This window comes from Dicentrarchus labrax, unplaced genomic scaffold, assembly GCF_905237075.1.
Source record: "Dicentrarchus labrax unplaced genomic scaffold, dlabrax2021, whole genome shotgun sequence".
In the NCBI taxonomy this organism is placed as follows: Eukaryota; Metazoa; Chordata; class Actinopteri; family Moronidae; genus Dicentrarchus; species Dicentrarchus labrax.
This window is the reverse complement of record NW_026136716.1, coordinates 7,232,290-7,252,306: the sequence shown is the minus strand read 5'-3', so window position 1 is coordinate 7,252,306 and position 20,017 is coordinate 7,232,290. Positions and strand designations below refer to the sequence as shown.

Below are 20,017 nucleotides of genomic sequence, written 5' to 3'. Positions count from 1 at the left end.
AGGACGACTCACTTTTAGAGCGAGCCTTAAGTGGCCGTTCGAGGAACTGCAGTTTTTCTGGAGAGCAATCAGAGGAGCTATGATCTCCCCTCCATATCAAAACCACCTTTAAAGACTATGAGATTCGGTTAAAAGCTCCGGGAAAAGCACGTAAATGTGCCTTGAGTTCAGATCTGTATGATAACTCAATTACTCACAGTTTCTCCTTAACAAAACTAAACATACTTCTTCTGTATGATGTTTTTTTTGCCTGATAGTGAGCATTGTTTACTAAAATCTGACCGAGTGTTATTTCTGCAAGAGCAGAAAAGCTTCTGCAACAATTTTTCAATCAAGGCAAACTCAAACTGAGCAATGAAATCCAGTACCCTTCTCAGAGAAATATCAGTATGTGTGAAAGATTCAAATCAGTGCAGACGCTGTCCAGATCAGGCTGATATTAAAAAACACTGAAGTGATTAAGCAGGCGGTCGGAAGGAAGTGAGAGAGGGCAGCAGAGAGGGAGGAGACGGAGGAGGAGAGATGAAAAAGAGGAGAGGAAATGAAGGGATCTTTATTGGAGCTCCGTCTTCCTGCTGCAGCTGATGGAGGAGGACAGACGGAGGGAGACGCTGTAAAAAATGACGCAAAGCTCTTGAATGCACTGTAAAACGTGACAATTGGACAATTACTGTTTTCAGATCCAACACAGTTATGATTCTGGTTGTAACCAACAATGAATGTTTCTAATAATTATTCTTTTTGTATCCAAAGCCTGTAATATCTTTCCTTTGTGCCGTAGAGCTCCATTGTTGGACTATTAAAAAAACTATTAAAACACACTGTAGTTTATTTTAACTCAATCACACAAACATCGTTCTGCTGCCACACATACTCACTAGAATGCCAAATGTGGATTCATTCGCTGCTGAAAATAGTCCCCAACGAAAGCCCTTTTTCATTCGGTTTGAGTAATGTTTGTTGAGAAATGTTAAATTTTGTCACTGATGCATTTATAATAACACCGTCATAAGACAAACTGGATGATGTGGGAATATGTGATAAAACCACCAACTGAGTGTTGACATTTTTTGCAGGGGAGAGGTGCAGAGATCAAACAGCAGAGCCCGGCTGTGTGATGTGTGGCCAGATCGCCACATGGGAGCCACTGTGTGTGTGCGTAGGTGTGTATAGTGTGTGAGTATCAGTGTATGTGTATAGTGTGTGTGTATCAGTGTTTGTGTTTGTGTGTGTGTGTGTGTGTGGTGTGTGTGTGTGTGTGTGTGGAGTAAAGGAGAAAAAGTCAGAGAGATACAAGATGAATCCAAAGAAGGAACTCTGTGCTTATTCCCAGGCTTCAAAATAAGAGCCAGAGATCACAGCTGGACAAATGACCCAAAACACACATGCACAAACACACACACAAAGAGGGGGAGGGAGAGAGAGAGAGAGAGAGAGAGAGAGAGAGAGAGAGAGAGAGAGAGAGAGAGAGAGAGAGAGAGAAAGTGAGAGAGAGAGAGAAAGTGAGAGAGAGAACAAGGCCAAAAGAAAGAATGAAAGAGAGCCATTGAGTCCATACAGCCCTCTTAATCGGTGTCTATCATCATGATTAACTGACTAAACATAATCACAGATGAGTGTGTGTGGCTCCAAAGCGCTGAATCATAATGATTGTAGCAGACAGCTCAGACTGAGGTATAAAACATGACTGACTGTAATAGCATGGCAGCAGGAGGTAACACACACCTACGCACACACATGCTTTCAGATGGCAGCGCAAAGGAAAAGTTGTGTTGATCATTTTTTAAATCTGTTTTCCAACTGTATTTATTCACGCAGCCTTTAGTAGGAATGGAAAATTCCCTCCAATAAAGAGACAAGCATGAAAATAAAATGTCTTGTATAAAACACATACACAGCAATAGCTACTGGTAATTTGCTGAGGATATTCATGCTCCCCCAGAGGATGAACACTTTGATTCTAATGATCTTGCCTTTGCAAATTAAAAAAAAAAGTCAAAAGTAGACATTGTTAGAAAATTACCTTTTACTTACTAAAAAGTCAAAGCGTACAAACGTAGGGTGAGAGGAACCACGTCTCCCAAGATGCTTAAAATTGTGTAATGTTCGCCACTGATGTTTGGAGGAAGCTAAAGATAACAATCTGTATCTTAAATCAATTCACTTTCAGATTCTGGGTCAGGTGGAACTCCTTTATTCAGTGTTTTTAACATTTATTCACCAGTTCTGTTTGTTTTGGAGAGGAGGAGACCACTGCGGATAACTCGGCTCACAGTAAAAACCTCTGGAACGCTGGAGGAATACTCACTGGGAGAAGCTGACTGCAGCGACGACAAAGGTGGTGAAGACAACTCCCACGAGACTGAACGTCACCAAACTTTCCTCATTGTTTTGATGTGAGAGACCCCCTTGCGACAGAAATTACATACTGTACGTTCAAAGCACTTATCTGGCAGTGCAGTCAGATAAACTGTCTAAAAACATCCAAATTGAGCATGAAATTGCTTTTCAATCACAGTTTGGTTTCCACTTATCTCAAAACCACAGAGAAAAGAAAGAGCTGCTTGTAGAAATGTGTGACAATAGACAGAAATATGTTTTCTAACACTGACCACAGTTGGACCAGCTGATGACTGGAGGAGGAAAATGTTAATGTAAATGACATGTCAACTCTTCCCTGCAGCGTGATCACAGTGACCAGTTGGGAAATAGTTGTCCTACACAGTAAACTGAAGGGAGGAGAAGGAGGAGTTTCTGGTAAAACAACACTACTAATTTCTCATAAGTCCTTCCTTCCCCTCTTTCATCTATCCCTTTTTCCATTTCATTCTCACTGACTTCCCAACATCCGCAGCATGCTGGAAAACACATTTCTATGTTCTTGAAAGCAAATGTGGGAATCAAATGGCAGCACTGAAGTACCCTCATACAGCATTGTACTCTTTTCATTTTAGTAGAGCAGAATAGATTGCTTACTTAATTTACACTTTTGGGTTTATAGTATAATTTGTAATGAAATACACATATTTCAGACCATTACCCCAAGATATTATGTTCATATTGGACGATTAAACCCCTCACGATTTGCATCCACTGCAAGTAAGTAGAGAATTAGAAAATAAGGGTATGTGGATCGAGGTGGGATGGGCATTTACTGAATCCAACTTTGGTATGAGACCAAAGACTTAGTTTGAATTGACTAATGCCTTGACATGTTGTTGGTCATTCTCACTGACAGTGTATAATTAGTGGACAGAGCTTCCGGGTCTGTGAAGTGAAGCTGACATGGAAGTGTATGGATTCTATGGCCAGCACGCAGCAGCTCCATTGGCTACACAAAGACGCTGATGGTACGATAAGATAAGATAAGATGTTCCTTTAGTGATCCCCTGTAGGGGAAATTCAAATTGGCACGGCAGCACAAGGGAATGTACTGTAAAGAGTCTTATGGTAAAATGACCTACTTCTCACTCAAATATGGTCTCAATCACTAGTCACTAGATACTTTTGTAAATTATGGTCCAATTTAGAATAAAATCGGCAATAAAGTAGGGTATGCTTTAGGGCGTAGTTACCAAGTTCAAAAAAAACATCATGGTGACGACCATAATGCCAAACTCGAGGCTTCAAAACAGTACTCCATAAACCAGTTTTCATTTCAGTGATTGGAGGCTGCATAAAGTTCAGCCTGTTAGGAGCAAGATATGGCTGAGGGCGTCCTGTGCAGACAGGATTTTACTGTTGCATTCATGACACACTAGTGTGTGGAGAAAAAAAAGACTCACACTCAACATGAATGAATCCTTTTTGTTTTTAAAAGATGCCCAATCCAAATATACGACCGGCAGTGACGGAAGATTCAAACAGAAAGTACTGTAAGTATTCTTTTTACAAAATGTACTCAAAAGCGAAACTCCTACTCCTACTCCTATCTCAGCCCCTTCTTCTCTCATCTCATTCACTCCTCTCCTTTCCTTTTCTCCTTTTCTCACCTCCTTTTTTTTCTTCTCTTCTTTCATGTTAGCTCCTCCTCCCTTCTTCCTGTTACTTGACTGCTAAAATAACGATTTCCGTTTCTCTTCTCACGCTGCTGTTTTGCTCCAACTTGTTTTTCTTTTCATGCAGGAGGGGCAAACACACACACACACACACACACACACACACACACACACACACACACACACACACACACAGCTGAAGTCCAGTTAGTCCTCTCTTGTGGTTATTTATTGCAAAACTCTGCTTAGTTTGTGGCTGTGGTAAGCGTATGTCTGCATGGGACAGACAGAGTTGGTGTGTGTGGTTCACCAGCATGGCTAACCAAAATACAGTCAATGCAAAACTAGATGCCGTAGACACACACTGATCGTCTCTTTGTCTGGTTTTAAACAGTAATTTATTTATATGTCCACATTCAAATTGTACTAAGACAAATATTTCCATTGGAAATCAGCTTTCTCATATTACATTATGAACACAATACATAAACAATATGTTTTCTTCCTTAACAGCAACAGTATTGTTGTTGCTCTGTTGTTGGTGTGCGTGTGTGTGTTGAATGCAAGGCCTTGTCTTTCTAACGGTCGCTCTGTCACACACATCCTCCTCGCTTCCTTCTTCCCTCACTATCTCCTCTGTCTGTTACAACTCACACACACACACACACACACACACACACACACACACACACACACACACACACACACACACACACACACACAGCCAACAGACAGTTTGAAACAGTGAAACAGCCTCTGTTAGTTAAACACGATTGAGTCAACTGCACTGTCTTTAAAGGAACATTTCAACATGTTTTGTCCATGTTACACTGTAACTGCACAAAAGCATGTGTGGTCATCATCTAGATGTCATTTTATTAAAAAAACTCTAATATTCCTGACTAAAATGCAGTTATACAGTTAGTGCTGCTGTCTGTAATGTCTGATTAGATAGCGCGTGTTCCCCTTTGCCATCACTGTATGAATGTGGGTGAATGGGTAGACTGTGTAAGCAGTTTTGAGTGGTCAGAAGACCAGGATCCTCGTCGACAGCCATGACAGTGATCTTGAAGAATGAAATTAGATGATCAAATGAACCAGACACTCATTTTGGAGTTCTCAAATTAGTACACGCTACTGCAGCTGTAGTCACAGTCACAGTAATACCCCCTTAATAATTTATAGCACACAGCATAAGACACTGCAAATCTTATATTACCACACGGTATGTGCCTGAGCAGATATTGATGTAAAACTGTCTCTGGCACAGATTCCTTCACTTTATTAAAGGCTGCTGATAATAAAAGGAGTAATTGTTCATTTAACTGTCCATCATGTAATTTACTACAAATCATAAATATACTTTACAGTAATGTTAAGATTACACATATACTACAGTGATCATGTATCATGTATGTATTCAATGATCAGCGCAATGAGCCATCAAACGTATCTATATATGTAAAAGGTGTCTTTCTATTTCTTTTAGAGCTTCAATTTTTCTATTTTATTTTTTGTGTATTTTCTTATTAATCACTCTTCAACTGTGTTGTGTCATGTCTGGAGCTAAAGTGGAGCGGAGGTCTGTCTTATCTTTTCTTTTCCTTCTATGAAAAAAAAGTGCAACATGACATGAATAGCCTGCACTGCACTGAAATAACATTCAGTATACATTGGTATACTTTTAATACTTTGCAATCACATTACACAGCGTTATTACGATTGTTTCATTGACTTAAAAGCAAGTTCAGTTTTTGTGGTTTTATCTTTAATAATAAACTGCATTTTATAAAAATATCTCTATTTTAAATGTAAACTCCCGTACTAAGTAGAGGGCATGCTATCAGTATCAGTATAAAACAAATAATTAAATTTGGAGATACTGAGTACAGTATGAGAAACTGTTATTCATCAAAATATTACTTATTATAAAAGAAAAAGACACAATATTAATCTTAGTGACACTAAAACTCAAAGTCAGACATGAATACCAGTTTCATTACTGTACTGATCAGATCAGAAAGGTAATCAGCTAATCAAAATATAAATCAAATTATGCTAACAAAATTAAATAACTAGCTATTATTACATTATTGATTCAATTATTTTCTTCGCTATTTCATTAGTTTTTCTAATTTACTATTTCTATCATTTTTTGGGCATACATGTGTGTGTACATGCATGTGTATTCATATGTGTGCATAGACACACATATGTATGTGCATGTGCAATATATTTGCATATATTTTGATGGGTTTCATGTTAATTTTATCCAAACTTCCTGAAAGAGTGTTCACCGGGAAAAAGATTATATGGAAAAAAAGAACATTTAATTAAATTAGGCTACAATTATCCGCAACACTGACACTGGAGTAATTGTTGAAGTCATTAACAATTAACATAATATTTGCTGATAAAATGTCTCAACTAAAGTGAAGATTTGCTACCTTTCTCAGTTTGATAATATTGTAAAAATAAACATCACCTTGGTAATTCTTGATGGGCGTTTTTCACTTTTCACAGACATTTTATAGCCTAAACAGTTAATTGATCAAACAGAAAATCAATAATAAAAATATTCACTAGTTGCAGCCGTAAAGTCAATCTTGATTATATCTATAAATCCAGAGTTTGAGCACACAGTAGAGACCAGAGGAGAGTATTTAAAAAGTCCGATATGTGACTGTACTGCTGCCCTGAAGGTGACCTCCTAACACTGTTAGCTCCTTATTCACTTAAGAAAGCACAAGAGTGCTTTGACATTGTGGTAAGTTATGAATGTGAGAAAGCTCATATATTAGTGTGAGAATACATGAGTGCTTTGTGAACATGTCTGGATGTGGCTACACACAGTGTCAGCATCACCTCTTTTAAAATCAGCCTGAAGCAGAGTTTCCTCTGTTACTCTTTGCCGCCTCCTGATAACACACTCTCTGTCTGTCTCTGTGACACTCACACACACACACACACACACAGCAGGTGGAGGCTCCAGATAACCAGAATCAGCCACGGACAGGCAAATACGATGTGGCCGAGAAAGTCGTCAAGTGGAAAGTGCCTGATGAGGCGTGCAACACGATGGGTTCAGATGTGACAAGAGGCGTAAATTAAAGAAAGAGACAGACAGACAAGCAGCAAAACAAACTTCAAACCAGTTTGATATATGAATGGAGGGAAGAGAACAATGCAAAATTCAACAAATGGGTGATGGAAATACACAAAAACAACTTGTAGTGGCTCTCGTTTTCAGCCAAACATCTCAGATATATGGAGCGGGAAAGGATGGAGGACAGAGAGGGAGGAGGAAAGTAAAAGAAATGGGGTCTCCTGAAAGGGAAAGTTTGCTCTTAGAAAATCATAAATAAAAGTTTAATAGGCATACATCAAATTGATAGAGAAACAGGAAAAGATTCATGTCACACATTACAGGCATATTATTACATTTCAGCAGTAATAACGGATATTATTTTTAAAATCACTTATTTTTGGTATCAGACTTCCGCCTAATTATCTTATCTGCCCAGGGGTGTGTTTACAGCCATAAAGAGACTCAGTCTGGAGCTTTGATTCTCAGTCCAGACCAGATCAGATCAGGTTTAGAACGACAGATTCAGAGCAAGTCAGTCTCTCATTTCCCCTGATTTTCATCTACTTGATTGGATTCATTCATTTAGTCCTTTTTTTTTATCTTATACCCTTAATCAGAGGTCATAAACAAGTCTAAATCTGCCTGCAGTTGTGTTTGTGACTTTAGCTGCTGGGATCTGACTTCTGAAACCATTTTAAGGATAAATGATGAAAACGTTCTTTAGCTTGCACAGTGTTTGTGAAAAGTTGTTGTTAAAACCTCCTCCCACTGTTGGAAGATCAAGAGCATTTTAAGAAGCTGTGGGACCGTGTGGGAGGAAGGAGGAGCTGCAATTATTTTTTTTATTTGCATCCATAGTATACTTTCAGAAGTACTATTGTGTTGTGTAGTGTTTGTAGAACAAAAAAAGAACACACTCTATTTGGCTCTCAAAACTTTAGCATTAGTTGTATATATTGACAATGTTCAGTGTCACTGCAGGCGCTAGTGTGTGGTTTACATAGTGCAGCATGTGGAGGTTAATATTTTTTATACTTAAGTAAAGGATGGATGAATGAAGTGCATCTTAAGGAAAAGACTATTTGAAACTTGTTTTGCAGATACTTTATCAGTAATCAGTCCCTTTATCCATTATCACAGATATTTTGGCTTAATATGTGATTATGAATCTGGTGGTAATTTATTTCAATGCATCTCTCATTTCTTAACGTGGGTATGTTCCTCAAGAAGACCAGTGTTGGCTGCTATTTGGCTTTCCTCTGTATTGTTACTGATTTTCAAATCCAGAACTTGTTCCACAGAGGTTTTGTGGATGAGCACACGACTGCACCACACTGTCCCCAAGGCATATTTTGATACAGCTGAACATGAAGGCGATAGGAGATAAGAGTGTCACTTTGCATCAGTATATGACACCTAAACTTGTCTGCCATGGAGTTTAATTGGTTGGGGGGTCATTAAAGGCACCACTGCTTGGGTAAGAACAGAACTCAACATGTACAAACAGTCCAAAAAAGACACATCAGTTAAAAAACAGTAAAGTGTGTTATGTTGTGCTCTCTGCCTCAGATAAACTGAAGCTCAGATAAGTCAGAGCAGATAATCTCAACAAGGGAACAACTACAGTAACTGCAGACACACACACACACACACACTCATTGAACTGATAAAGCAGCAGAGTGTGTGAGGACAGACCAACAGACACATGCACACGTATATACGTGTGTGTGTACATGTAAATGGATATAAAACAGCAATGTGTGTTCGATAGATTTTATGTTTTAAACAGGACGATTGGAAGAGAATTATCTGATAACATAACTGCTCACCAGCAACCAATAAGATTACAGGAGATGGAGATGAGTCACATTGATTCTTAACCACTGATGGGTTAACCACATTTGATCTGATCAACTTATACTTGTAAAAATCCTAGATGCTGTGGTTTGATCAATTGAATGAGTTCAATGAGGAGAAACTGTGTTTTCTTTATGGAGCGACTCATTCATTAAGCAAGTTTTCAGCAGGCCTGAGGTTAGATCCCAAACCCACAAAATCTGTTGTGACAACTGTGGTTATATTGGGCCGATCCCAGTGACTGACAGGAGAAAATAAACTTTTTGTATGCAAGCATCCTGTGTCACTGATACACACTCGCACACACATACACTTCATTGCAACCATGTAACCACAGCACAGAGGCGGGAAACACGTGATCTGATGTCTTGGAACATGTGGGACACAAGCAGTTACAGCACGGCTGAGCAAGATAGGCTCACAATGTCTTGCACGCACACACACTTCTTTTTGTCACTTCGAAGAACATTGCTTTGGTGTACATTCATTTCCTAGACACTTACCCTAACCTTAACGATAACTAAAACAAAAATGTCTCACATCCCCAAATAGGAGGTGAGTCCCCATAATGTGACTGTGTCATAAAGAAAATTAAAAAAAATCTTGGTCGACTGAAATTCTACCAACTCTTCGACCAATTAGTTCAAATGCAGCAATATTGTTACCTTCAGGATATGTCTATCAGGTAAATGTACATACAGCAGCAACACATGCATATATGGCTTATAGGCAGGCTAAAATAAGCAAATCGTTACTCCATACAGTATGTATGGAGTAACTTTATAACTTTAAAGTATAACTTTATCCACTCAGCTCTATTGTCCTCTGAGGCAGAGGGTGTTTTATTGTCTATCAAACCATATGATTATTAAAACAGAACCTCAATTGTTGAGTAAAATTAATTAGAATTTTATTTTCATACATGATCAAATGTTATTTCTAACAATATAGCATCTACCAGCATACATCAGGGGTCGGCATATGTTCCTCCCACCCCTGAAAATAACTGATTGAGAAGCGCTTTTCTCTTTATTAAAATAACAACAGAGATTGTCGCCCAACCGACCACAAGGTTTTAGCTCTACTGTTTTGTTAACTATTTAAAAACTGCTATGAACCTGTTAGGCTGATAACTTCTTGAACACCAAATACAACAGGGACCACACATGAATCTGTATGCCGAAGACACATTCCAACAGTCTTCAACCACAACTAAAGACAGCATAATGCAACACACCAGAGCTGCTACCATTGAACTTAAAGCCATTGTGTGAGTTACTGTCAGCTACAAACAACAGTGAAAGGGCTGTTAGGTAAATCCTAAGTAGAATGCTTAATGACCTCTGATGTTACAACAGAGTTGGAGAGTTAGTTCTGCTTCTTACAGGAACTACTGAAAATATATACGTAGGAAGCTTATTTCAGATGACATCTTTAAACATGCAGCAGACCTTAAAGCCAATTCAGGGTTAGTCCTACCACTTTCCCCACTTTTGTATTTGCATTTAAAAATGTTCTATTGGCCATTTTTTGTTTATCAATTTTTTATTTTTGCAAACTACACTCTGCTTAATGAGTTTCCAGTTTGCTTTAATAAACAACAACACTGTCCAATAGTTTGTACTTTTGCATTGAACAGATGTCATATAATGTTTTCTAGCAGAAACATACATTCTTATGGGTGCTTGTGTTGATGCTGCCTAGTGCAACTTAAAATAGGCAGAGTCTGTGCAAATGCTGTCAATGATGTCAGAAGTGAGAATGTAGTCAAGAACAAATGCCTTTTCTTTTGAAAGTGCTGCACCAAGATTTAACAGGAAACACACACAGAGCTCTTGAGAATTTCCGCTAGAGATGTGCAACATCAGGTTTCCGGAACTGTTTTCCAATATTTAACACTAAGGTGATTCTATTAAAATAAACTCAACAGCTGAAATTCCTCAAAGAAGAATTTCAAGATAAATCCTCCTCTTGTGGTGTGGTGTTTTAATAATGTCTACTTCTGCTGTAATAATGCAACCATTTAGTGTATGGTGTGACAGGGCATGAGGGGTCACTTAAATTTAGTTCAGTCAGACAACTCACATTTGAAATGTTTATTACAGCAGTATAGCATATTTAGATTTTGGCGTCTAGGCTCCAACCTCATCATTCCCCGCAGATATGTTTACATAGAGATATTGGGGAGTGATGAGCAAATACCTTAAACCCCTAGCCGGAGCCTACAGGTGGATGCTGGGGTGGTGGAGGGGCTTACAGCGCAGCAGCAGCAATACGGATGCAGGGCAACAGCAGCATTGACAGAGCAGAGGGAGAGCTGGGAAATTGTGCAGTTTAAATAGACCGCCGGATTGGAAGGGTGTGCTTGGTTAGTGATTATGGAGTGAGGCATGTTGTGTGTATAGCAGCGCAGCTCAAGTTGACTGCCTGAACTAGCTCGCAGGCTTTGCTCCATATGTGTGAAGAGTTGACTTGAGGTCTTGGTAAATGTGCTAACGGTAACTAACTAACACTGGCAGAAAATGATATTAGGGCTGCTTGTCAAAATACACAACACCTTTTTCTCCCCCTCTCACCACAAAACACAAGAACTTGAAGCCCATCACAGAGCATGTGAATGGAGTGGAGCTGTATAATACACTGTGGTTCCCTCAGCTTGCCCGTTCAAAGCGGCTCTGGGCCACTCCGCCCTCAACTCAGATTTCACACCGCTCCACTAAAATTGCTCACCGCTCGCTCTCTGTTTAAGCTGTATGAAACAGCTGTATGTGTCACCCCAGGGACACACAGATCAGGCACAAGCACCAGGAGAGAGAGCACGTCTCTGTCAGCGCAAGATGGTCCTTTTAACTCACTGTTGCAGAAGAAGCCACACTCCGCTTATCCATGAACACATAATTCATGAGGTCATTATAAAGATCAGCTGTACGTTTGACTAAAAAGGAGCAGAGGAGCACAACCACTTGATGAGTGGTGCGAAGAAAGGCACTTCTGATATAAACAGCTAGGCTCGTGAACAATGAATGGAAACATGGAAATGATCCTGGTGACATGTACAGTGGTTACCAGAGGTAGAAATACGCATACCGGAGCACAACTGGAACTGGACATATGGCGTCATCCGAAAATCTTCCCACTCACGCTCCCAGCTCACTGAGCTCACATGCTCTGGTCCACCACAGTGTATAATACAGTCAGTGCTGAATGAACGAGTTCTTAACTAAACAAAAACTCTTCTTTGGGATACAAGAAAGCAAACAAAAATACTCGGTTTGAGACTTACAACCCTTGCCCAGCGAAAATAAAACCAAGGCCCCCTTAGTGAGAACTAAGATTACACGTGAACTTTTTTCCTGGTTTTGCAAAGAGAATATATGCAACAGCATATAATATAATATTATTGGTATGGAAGAACTTGACTGTCCAGATTACTGCCCATGATTATATGTGAGTAATGTTCAGGTATTGTAGTATAGTAGTAGTTGAGAGGAAGTGTCCCAGGTGTGGAGGATCCATCCTTTTACTACATAACACACAACTAAAAGCTTAAAAAAGATTGGTTTAATGTTTGTTTTGCAGTTTTTAGTGCAGGCAAACTGTCAAAACAGGTGACTAATGATGAAAATGTGTGGACCATACCTCCAGTCTTTTAACACAGAGACAGCCAGTGGTGGGAAAATGAGGCAGACATGTATAGTCATTCACACAGCTGCTGGTTGATGCAGCAGGAAGGAATGCCTGCTACATTCCTCACTCTCCTCCCTCCTATCATCCTCCCTGTTAGCTGGGATGTTACTTTAGGATTGTCCCTCAAGATACCTGAACCTCCAACTGCACTGTTGCTACTGCACAGGCTTGTACTAAAGTTAGCGGAGGGAGAAAGTACAAAAACGTGGCTGTATGGAGCAACTAGAGTTACTTACTGTATATGAAAACAGTCTTTGGACTGAATATAAATCTGACCTGTTGCTAATATTACAACAGTCCATTTAATACAATGGCCAAAACCCGCCAAATTTCTAATATTATCAGTGGGATAAGCAAGAAAGCACCACTGGTTCAATGAGCTTCACTACAATGTCTTTAGGCTAGCCACTCACTATATATGACTCTATATCACACATGCATAAGCTGCTAGACACACTTCTGACAACATTTTGCAAAACTCTTAGTATCCATAGAAAGACTATATCTGAGGTTAAATATTATAGCATTATATAGTTATGTGTCTTTGCTATCAAGTATTTTGCACCTATGGCAACATCAGTGTCCTATATAAAAATCTAGCATGTACTTGTAACTTGCAGGTTGGTGCTGTGTGCTGTTGTGCACGGCATACTGCTCGTAATGAGTGTTTGTTTTACTGTGTATAATGTTTTTATTGTGTATGTTCAGTTTTGTGCCCACACCTCAAACTCTATTCCCCTTGGGGTAATATAAAGTAATCTTTCAATGTGTTTACAGTCTCTGGCTTTGTATAATGACCCTTTTTTAATTCTTCCATTTTAATAGAACTTAAAACTACTTGCAGAGCAGATCCGACAGCAGGAACATGGAGCTTGCATGTAAAATCAATAAGCTGAGTAACAGCAGTGTTTGTAGCTGTAATTAATACTGAGAGAGAGGCAAGAGAATCACAGTGATTTAAAGCATTAAATAGTGCATAAAAATGGAATTTAGCCCCTAATTGAACACTAGAATCTTTCACTGAAAGCAGCATAATAGATTTTTGTTTTAGGCTAGCAGCTAATTGTTACAGCGCCTACATGTAATGTTACATGTAATGCCAGTGTGGTTTGTCTGTTCTGGGCTACTGTAGAAACATGGTGGTTCAACATGGCGGACTCACTCCCTCTGTAGATGAAAACGACTCAATCTAAGGTAACAAAAACACAACGATTCTCCTTTTCAGGTGATTACTAGTGAAAACTTACCTATGAATATTATATTCAATTTCTGCCAATAGATCCTCCTAAATGTTACACACTGGACATTTAAAGGGATCTTTGGCGACCAATAAACATCAACAGAAACACACAACAGAGTAGTTAAGCAGTGCATGTGCACATGAATACGCACTCACATGTACCAAAAAAACCACACTTACCTCGTGTAAAAGCTGACTGATAGGACGACAGTGACTCAAAGATACTGTTGGATGCCATGAAATGATTATTCTTTGGATTTTTTCTTCCTCTCCGCCTTCTTTATCTGTGCATGAATAAAAAAAACAGACAATGAGAGGTCAACAGGAGACCTTCTATCAAGCTGAAACATCAACATTTATAGCCGATCTCTTAACCACAAACCACATATGTGGAACTGTGGTGTGTGTTTGTGTGAAGGAATGTAGATAGTGTATGTAACTCATCACTGATTCCTCTATTAATAAGCATGGATTAGACTAACACACAGATCATTTTTTACAACTCTAACATGTTGGTTTGTCTGTGTTTGTTGAGGCAGCGGATTTGAACGTTTCCGTGACCGGGAAGTGCACGTTATAGGTTGTTAAATAGTTTAGGTGTGATCGGCTAATGCAAAAATAGTATGCTGTAATGTTTTGTTTGAGTGACTGAATTTGAGGTGTAACATTTAAATGACCATAAGCTTCACACTAGTGGAAGCTACATTAGGAGTAAGTGGAGCTGCTGGAGGACGTCAGAGGGAAAACCAAACTATATATTTTATATTATAAATATTTTTTCATCTTAAATAGCAATACATGAATGCATGGTTCATAATTACGTGGGTTTGATGTCAGTGTCCAGGGCTACAACATTCTCTAGTCAATAGCGCAACATAGAAATTGTCAACGCGTCTCCTAGCAACACTGGGCTGGCTCTGATGTCAGTCAACCGCTAACATGGGAAGGCATTAAACCTAGGTGCTGTTTCCAAGTTTGTCAATAAATGATTTTATACTTTTTTAAAAAATAGAAACATTTGCAAAATGTGCAGAATCGTTATTTCCTTACAGAAAACATGAAATTTCAGTTCGACTTGAATGGTTGCAGTTGCTCACAGCTCACCTCGGTGTGCATACTAATACATTTTGAGGGGAAAACTGCAGAAATGATGGCACAAAGGAGGCAGATGGTGCTGTTTTTCCTGCCTAAATGAATACTTTTTGAGAATGGCAGGAGGGAATGAATGGGTGATGCAAAAATAAGATTATGCATCACTTCCACCATGGTGTCATTTGGTTACGGCGAGCTCACCAGGAAATCTAAATGAATTTAATGTTTATAAATGAATCACAAGTGAATACAGATAACATTTGCACTAATGCAACTTTTATTCTTTAATGTAAAAGTTGATATACGTGTGCAGTATACTCAAATTCTGTAGTAAAGTATGTTGCAGCAATAAAAGAAGGCTCATTAAACAGCATAAATAGTGGAGGTGAAGAGGCTGTGGTTGTGGTATTCTTACCCCAGCCGAGGGGTCCCGGTCCTGGGCAGAGGTGGTTGAAAAATCTCCTTGTGGTTTTTCCAGTTGACCAGTGACTCGCAATGCAAAATAATCCACAAAACTCTTTGAACCTTTCACTAGTTGTGATATCTTTTTCTGACTCTTCATTTGCTTACAGCTCTTTTCTGCTTCCGCTCTTTCTCTCTGTCGCCATACACATCTTCCTTCATCTCTCAACGCTCTTTATGACTCCCTCTCTCTCTGGTTTTGGTATGTATCCCCTTGCTGATGACTTTTTGTCTTCAGAGTTGACTCTTTCCTCAACATTCAGTATCAGCGAAGAGAGATTGTCTTTCTGACGATATCACAAGCCACCTAGGTTTGGTTTCTATTAATCTGGCATTGTGGCTTTGGAGTATGCGTGTGTGTGTGTGTGTGTGTGTGTGTGTGTGTGTGTGTGTGTGTGTGTATGTACTAACCACCTGCCCCCCTCAGCCAACAGTTTGCATCAAGGAAGTAGCTGTGGTTAGAGCGAGCGCAACGGAGGGAGAGGGCGTTGTGGTGTGTGTTTTTGAGCCCATATGTGCATTTGTGGTTTGTGTGAAGCAGAGGGTTAGAGAGAGAGAGAGAGTGAGTCACCTCTACTTCACCAAGCCTCACTGCAGGTCAGACTGTTAGAGCGCTTTGACCACTAGTGTGTGTGTGTGTGTGTGTGTGTGTGTGTGTGTGTGTGTGTGTGTGAGCATGAAGTGAAGTCCATCCATTATCAGTAGAACTGATCAGTACTACGCTGCTTTTTATTTATCTATTTTTTGGGATGCATGCATATAACAATGACTTCTATTGATTTTACAGGTTAATTTATTCACCTCAACCAATGAAAACTCTTGTATTAAAATGAGCCTGATGATGTAACAGTGATGTCATCAGGGTCATCTTGGGTTAAGGCTTGGAGATACAGAACAGATAGCCTGCATTAAGGGAGATTCAAAGAAAACATACTGTCAAGTTTAATTATGGGAAATGTAGGATCAGACACCTTTAAAGCTTGAATCATACTACAGGCATTAAAAGTCAGCATATTTTGACTACTTTTTGAAAATCTGTCTCTTGTGGGTCCTTTTAACTTTAAAGAAGTGGGATACTGAATTACTGGAGTATTTCTTTGAAGGTGTAATGATGGACATGGGACATAAAAGCAGAGCAAACAGATTGAGATAAACGATCATTGTTACTTAGCATTGAGAAACAGGCATGAGTCAGGAAGCAAAGCATGCAAACAAAGAAAGGCAAAGGCTCCCAGGCTAGGAGAACAGGGTTGCAGGATTAAGGATTAAAAGAATATATACATATATATTCAAAGTTTTATTGTGCAATTCTAAGGGGCAAAAAGGTTTCAGCTAGTGCGTGGGGTGAGGGTCTTGCTCTGAGATGTGGTGGAAAGCACCAAAAAGCAAGCAAGTGCACCCTTGAGCTCATATTAACACAACAGCAAAGTTAGTTTACATGTAATCTTTTAGCTTTAATAACATTCATTAACCAATTCATTTTATACATTGTCTGTTGTCTCTGACATTTCTGTTACGAGATTTGTTACTGTTACCAAGGCAATAGCCGTCCACCAGTTGCGACAGAATGCATCTATCGCCTACTGTGTGAATTGTACTTGGCCCACATAAAACAGCATTGTTGTCAATAGATGGTTTACTGAGTCTCAAGACTAGTTTGATGGAAAAGCTGGTTGACATCTGTGTCCCTGTCATTAATATAATTTTTTAATAATATATACATATATAATCATTTTTTTACTTGAAAATGTCAAAGAAATCACATGGTATTCCTGTTTATTTGAGCTGTGCAGATACAAGCCTTCTAAAGCATCTCCTGCATATTTGAATCTTCCAGTATGGCCGTGGATGGATTACTGAACGGGTCAATCGGGAACAGTGGGACCCTCAGTCCGAATCTCTGTTTAAAAAGACTGATATTACTATAGTGACAGGAAAGAGGGAAGAGAGAGAGATAGAGGAGGAATGACACACAGCAGAGAGTCAAACCCAGCAGCAAGGACCCAGCCCCGGCAGACGAGGTGCCAGCCCCAACAGGCAAGCCACCCCTTGTTAGAAAGTCTAAGAGACCAGTCAAAGGTCAACAGGTCCCAAAAAGAACCCTGTCAAATAAATGTGGTGTATTGTTTTTGCCATTTAAAAGCCCCCTATACTGTAAGGGAGCATGCAAGAATTATACATGGTGTATTGGTGTGTGTGCATCAAAGATTAAACACCTGCTGGTTAAGTATCTGTAATCAGCCCTTTGAGTGGAGGGTTGATGGAGTGCAAACACAGACACACGCCCACAGGGAACCTGACCCTCAAATCCACACCTCCTTACACCCCAACACCTGCACTGACACACTTCTGGCCCTCCTCAGCTCCACCTCTGCCACCTCAACACAAACACAATGCAAGGACAGCTGCTGCCCCACCCCTGCAGCTTAAGTTTCTGACGCTCAAACTAAATCTGATCGTCTTAAAGACAGCCTGCACGCTCACTATTAGGCGTTAAACACAGATGAGACCACAAAAATAAGGAAAACAAGAAAAACAAGAAAAAGTGTTTTTGAAGCGACCATGTTCAGGTAGATCTGTTGTACTGTTTAGCCTTATTTTGTCCCAAAGTTAAGCTCAACTGAAGTGTTTCAGGACAGAGGTTAGTTGAGGACTGGGTTGGGAAACAAGCCAGTAGATGTCCTACTGTATGTCCTGGGAGAACTCAGTGGGAGGCTCCTCACCCGCTGACCCCTGACCCCTCTCAGACACAACATGACCTCCAGCTGCAACTTCCTTGGTCACACTGGGGTCAGACACCAACGCAGGGGGCTCAAACAGCTATATATGTGAAAAAGAAAGATTATAATATTGTCAACAGATTCATACAGAGACCTAACCAACTATGTAATGTCGTCACCAGTGTGTAGGATTTAGTGCTGTGTAGTAGTGAGATTGCAACTGAAACTCCTTCACTCAACCAAGTGCGAAGGAGAAATTACGGTGGCAAAACTTACAAAGATGTGAAGGGCCTTATCGAGAATTAGTGTTTGTTTTTTCTGTTCTGTGCTACTGCAGAAACATTGGGAGGTTCAACATGGCGGCCTCAGTAGAAACCGCTCCCTCATGGCTCATTCTAAGGTAATAAAAACACAACATTTTTTATTTTCAGGTGATTATACACAAATCATGTATATGTGAATATTATAATGAATTTCTGCCAATAGATCATCTTAAATATGACACACTGGACCTTTAGGAGTACTTTATTTTTGCAAAATAAGTTTAATCTACCTGGATTTAAAGGAAACAAAGAATAAAACAAAAGATAGAGCTTGTACTACAATACTAGTAAGCATGTTTTTAATTCTGTTCATTGTCCCTGTGAGTGGTAGTAATTTAAGCCATGGAAGTAATTTATGGATGGTTGTTGCTGTTCGTTGTCCCACCGCTTTGGTTCAGACTGAAATGACAACTACTGGGTTGAGTGCCATGAAATAGGGTCTTTTGCATTCATAATGATTTTAAAAAGGTGTTAAGGTTGAAACCTGCAGAAAACGTGTATATCCTAGTGTGGGTTGTCTGGCTGTATGACAGGTGTAAGGGTTAAATACCTGGTTGAAAAATGTAGAAATTAAGAAAGCAAAAAAAAAAAAAAAAAAAGGAGGAGGAGTTTGGTTTGTTCTTTAGTATCTGCAGGTCTAGTCTCCTCCTAACTCTTCAGTTTCTCCTCCTCCTCCTTTTCCACTTTTTTTCCCATTCCTCCTCCTCCTCGTCCTCCTCTACACCCCACAGAGCTCCCACGACATCAAACCCCATCATGTCTAGACCCTGCTCACGTGTGTGTGTGTGTGTGTGTGTGTGTGTGTGTGTGTGGGCAAGTCGCTGTGTGTGTTCCTACCAGCTGCTAAAATACAACAGTTGAAGTGGCCTTTGAATTCATCAACAAACAAAACCCAAAAAAAGAGAGAAGTGGATTTAAAGTATGGATGCTGTCCAATGGCAAGCTTCCTTTATGGGTTACCATTCAACCATAGAGTGGACTGAATTACCTACATGAGCAGACTTTGAGTCATAATACTGGCTTTTCTGTCCTCACTCATGTCCTCTGAGACAGAGACTGTTGGCTGGTCTGAGCGCCATAAACTAAAGAGTACGATGCATGATGCATGATGTATTATGTTGTACATTTCTGGTTTGTCAGGAACAAGCAGCCACTATACCATGACTGAAGGCTAAAGCAAATGCAGAAATACCTGGCCACTGGCTAGCTACAAGAAATCTCAAACAGTAATGAAGTCTATTTCAAAATGGGACAATCTGAATATTATATTGGACACATTTTCACTTTATAAGTTTCATGTTTTTTTTTTTTTTCACCAGATTTGAAAACAGTCACTTTTCTCTGCTCCCCACATAGGAAAATTGGTCTGGCCCATTGATGGCCCACAGCCCACTTACACTCGGCCCAGATACAACAATGAATTACAGCCCACATATGGGCCAGATCTGGCAGCCACTTATTTCAGCAAACTGTATGATAACAGCTGACCCTTTTCAGCCCCTATGTTGGACAAGACATGTTTCAGCACTCTTGGCAATCTTTAAGAAGTG

At 39.7% G+C, this 20,017-nt stretch overlaps 1 protein-coding gene and 1 long non-coding RNA gene across 2 annotated transcripts in view; one reads left to right on the top strand and one right to left on the bottom strand.

Moving 5' to 3' along the window:
- The window catches only part of runx1 (RUNX family transcription factor 1), a 56,086-nt gene extending 40,283 nt beyond the window's left edge, over positions 1-15,803 (bottom strand). Inside the window, exons 1-2 of the mRNA XM_051428416.1 lie at positions 15,378-15,803; positions 14,051-14,154 (exon numbers count right to left, since the gene is read on the bottom strand). Coding sequence (XP_051284376.1) covers positions 14,051-14,108 — 58 coding nt within the window. The 5' untranslated portion in view covers positions 14,109-14,154; positions 15,378-15,803. The remainder of the gene's footprint in view (positions 1-14,050; positions 14,155-15,377) is intronic.
- LOC127378990 (uncharacterized) overlaps positions 1-20,017 on the top strand; it is a 182,107-nt gene that overhangs the window by 61,632 nt on the left and 100,458 nt on the right. The window lies entirely within an intron of this gene.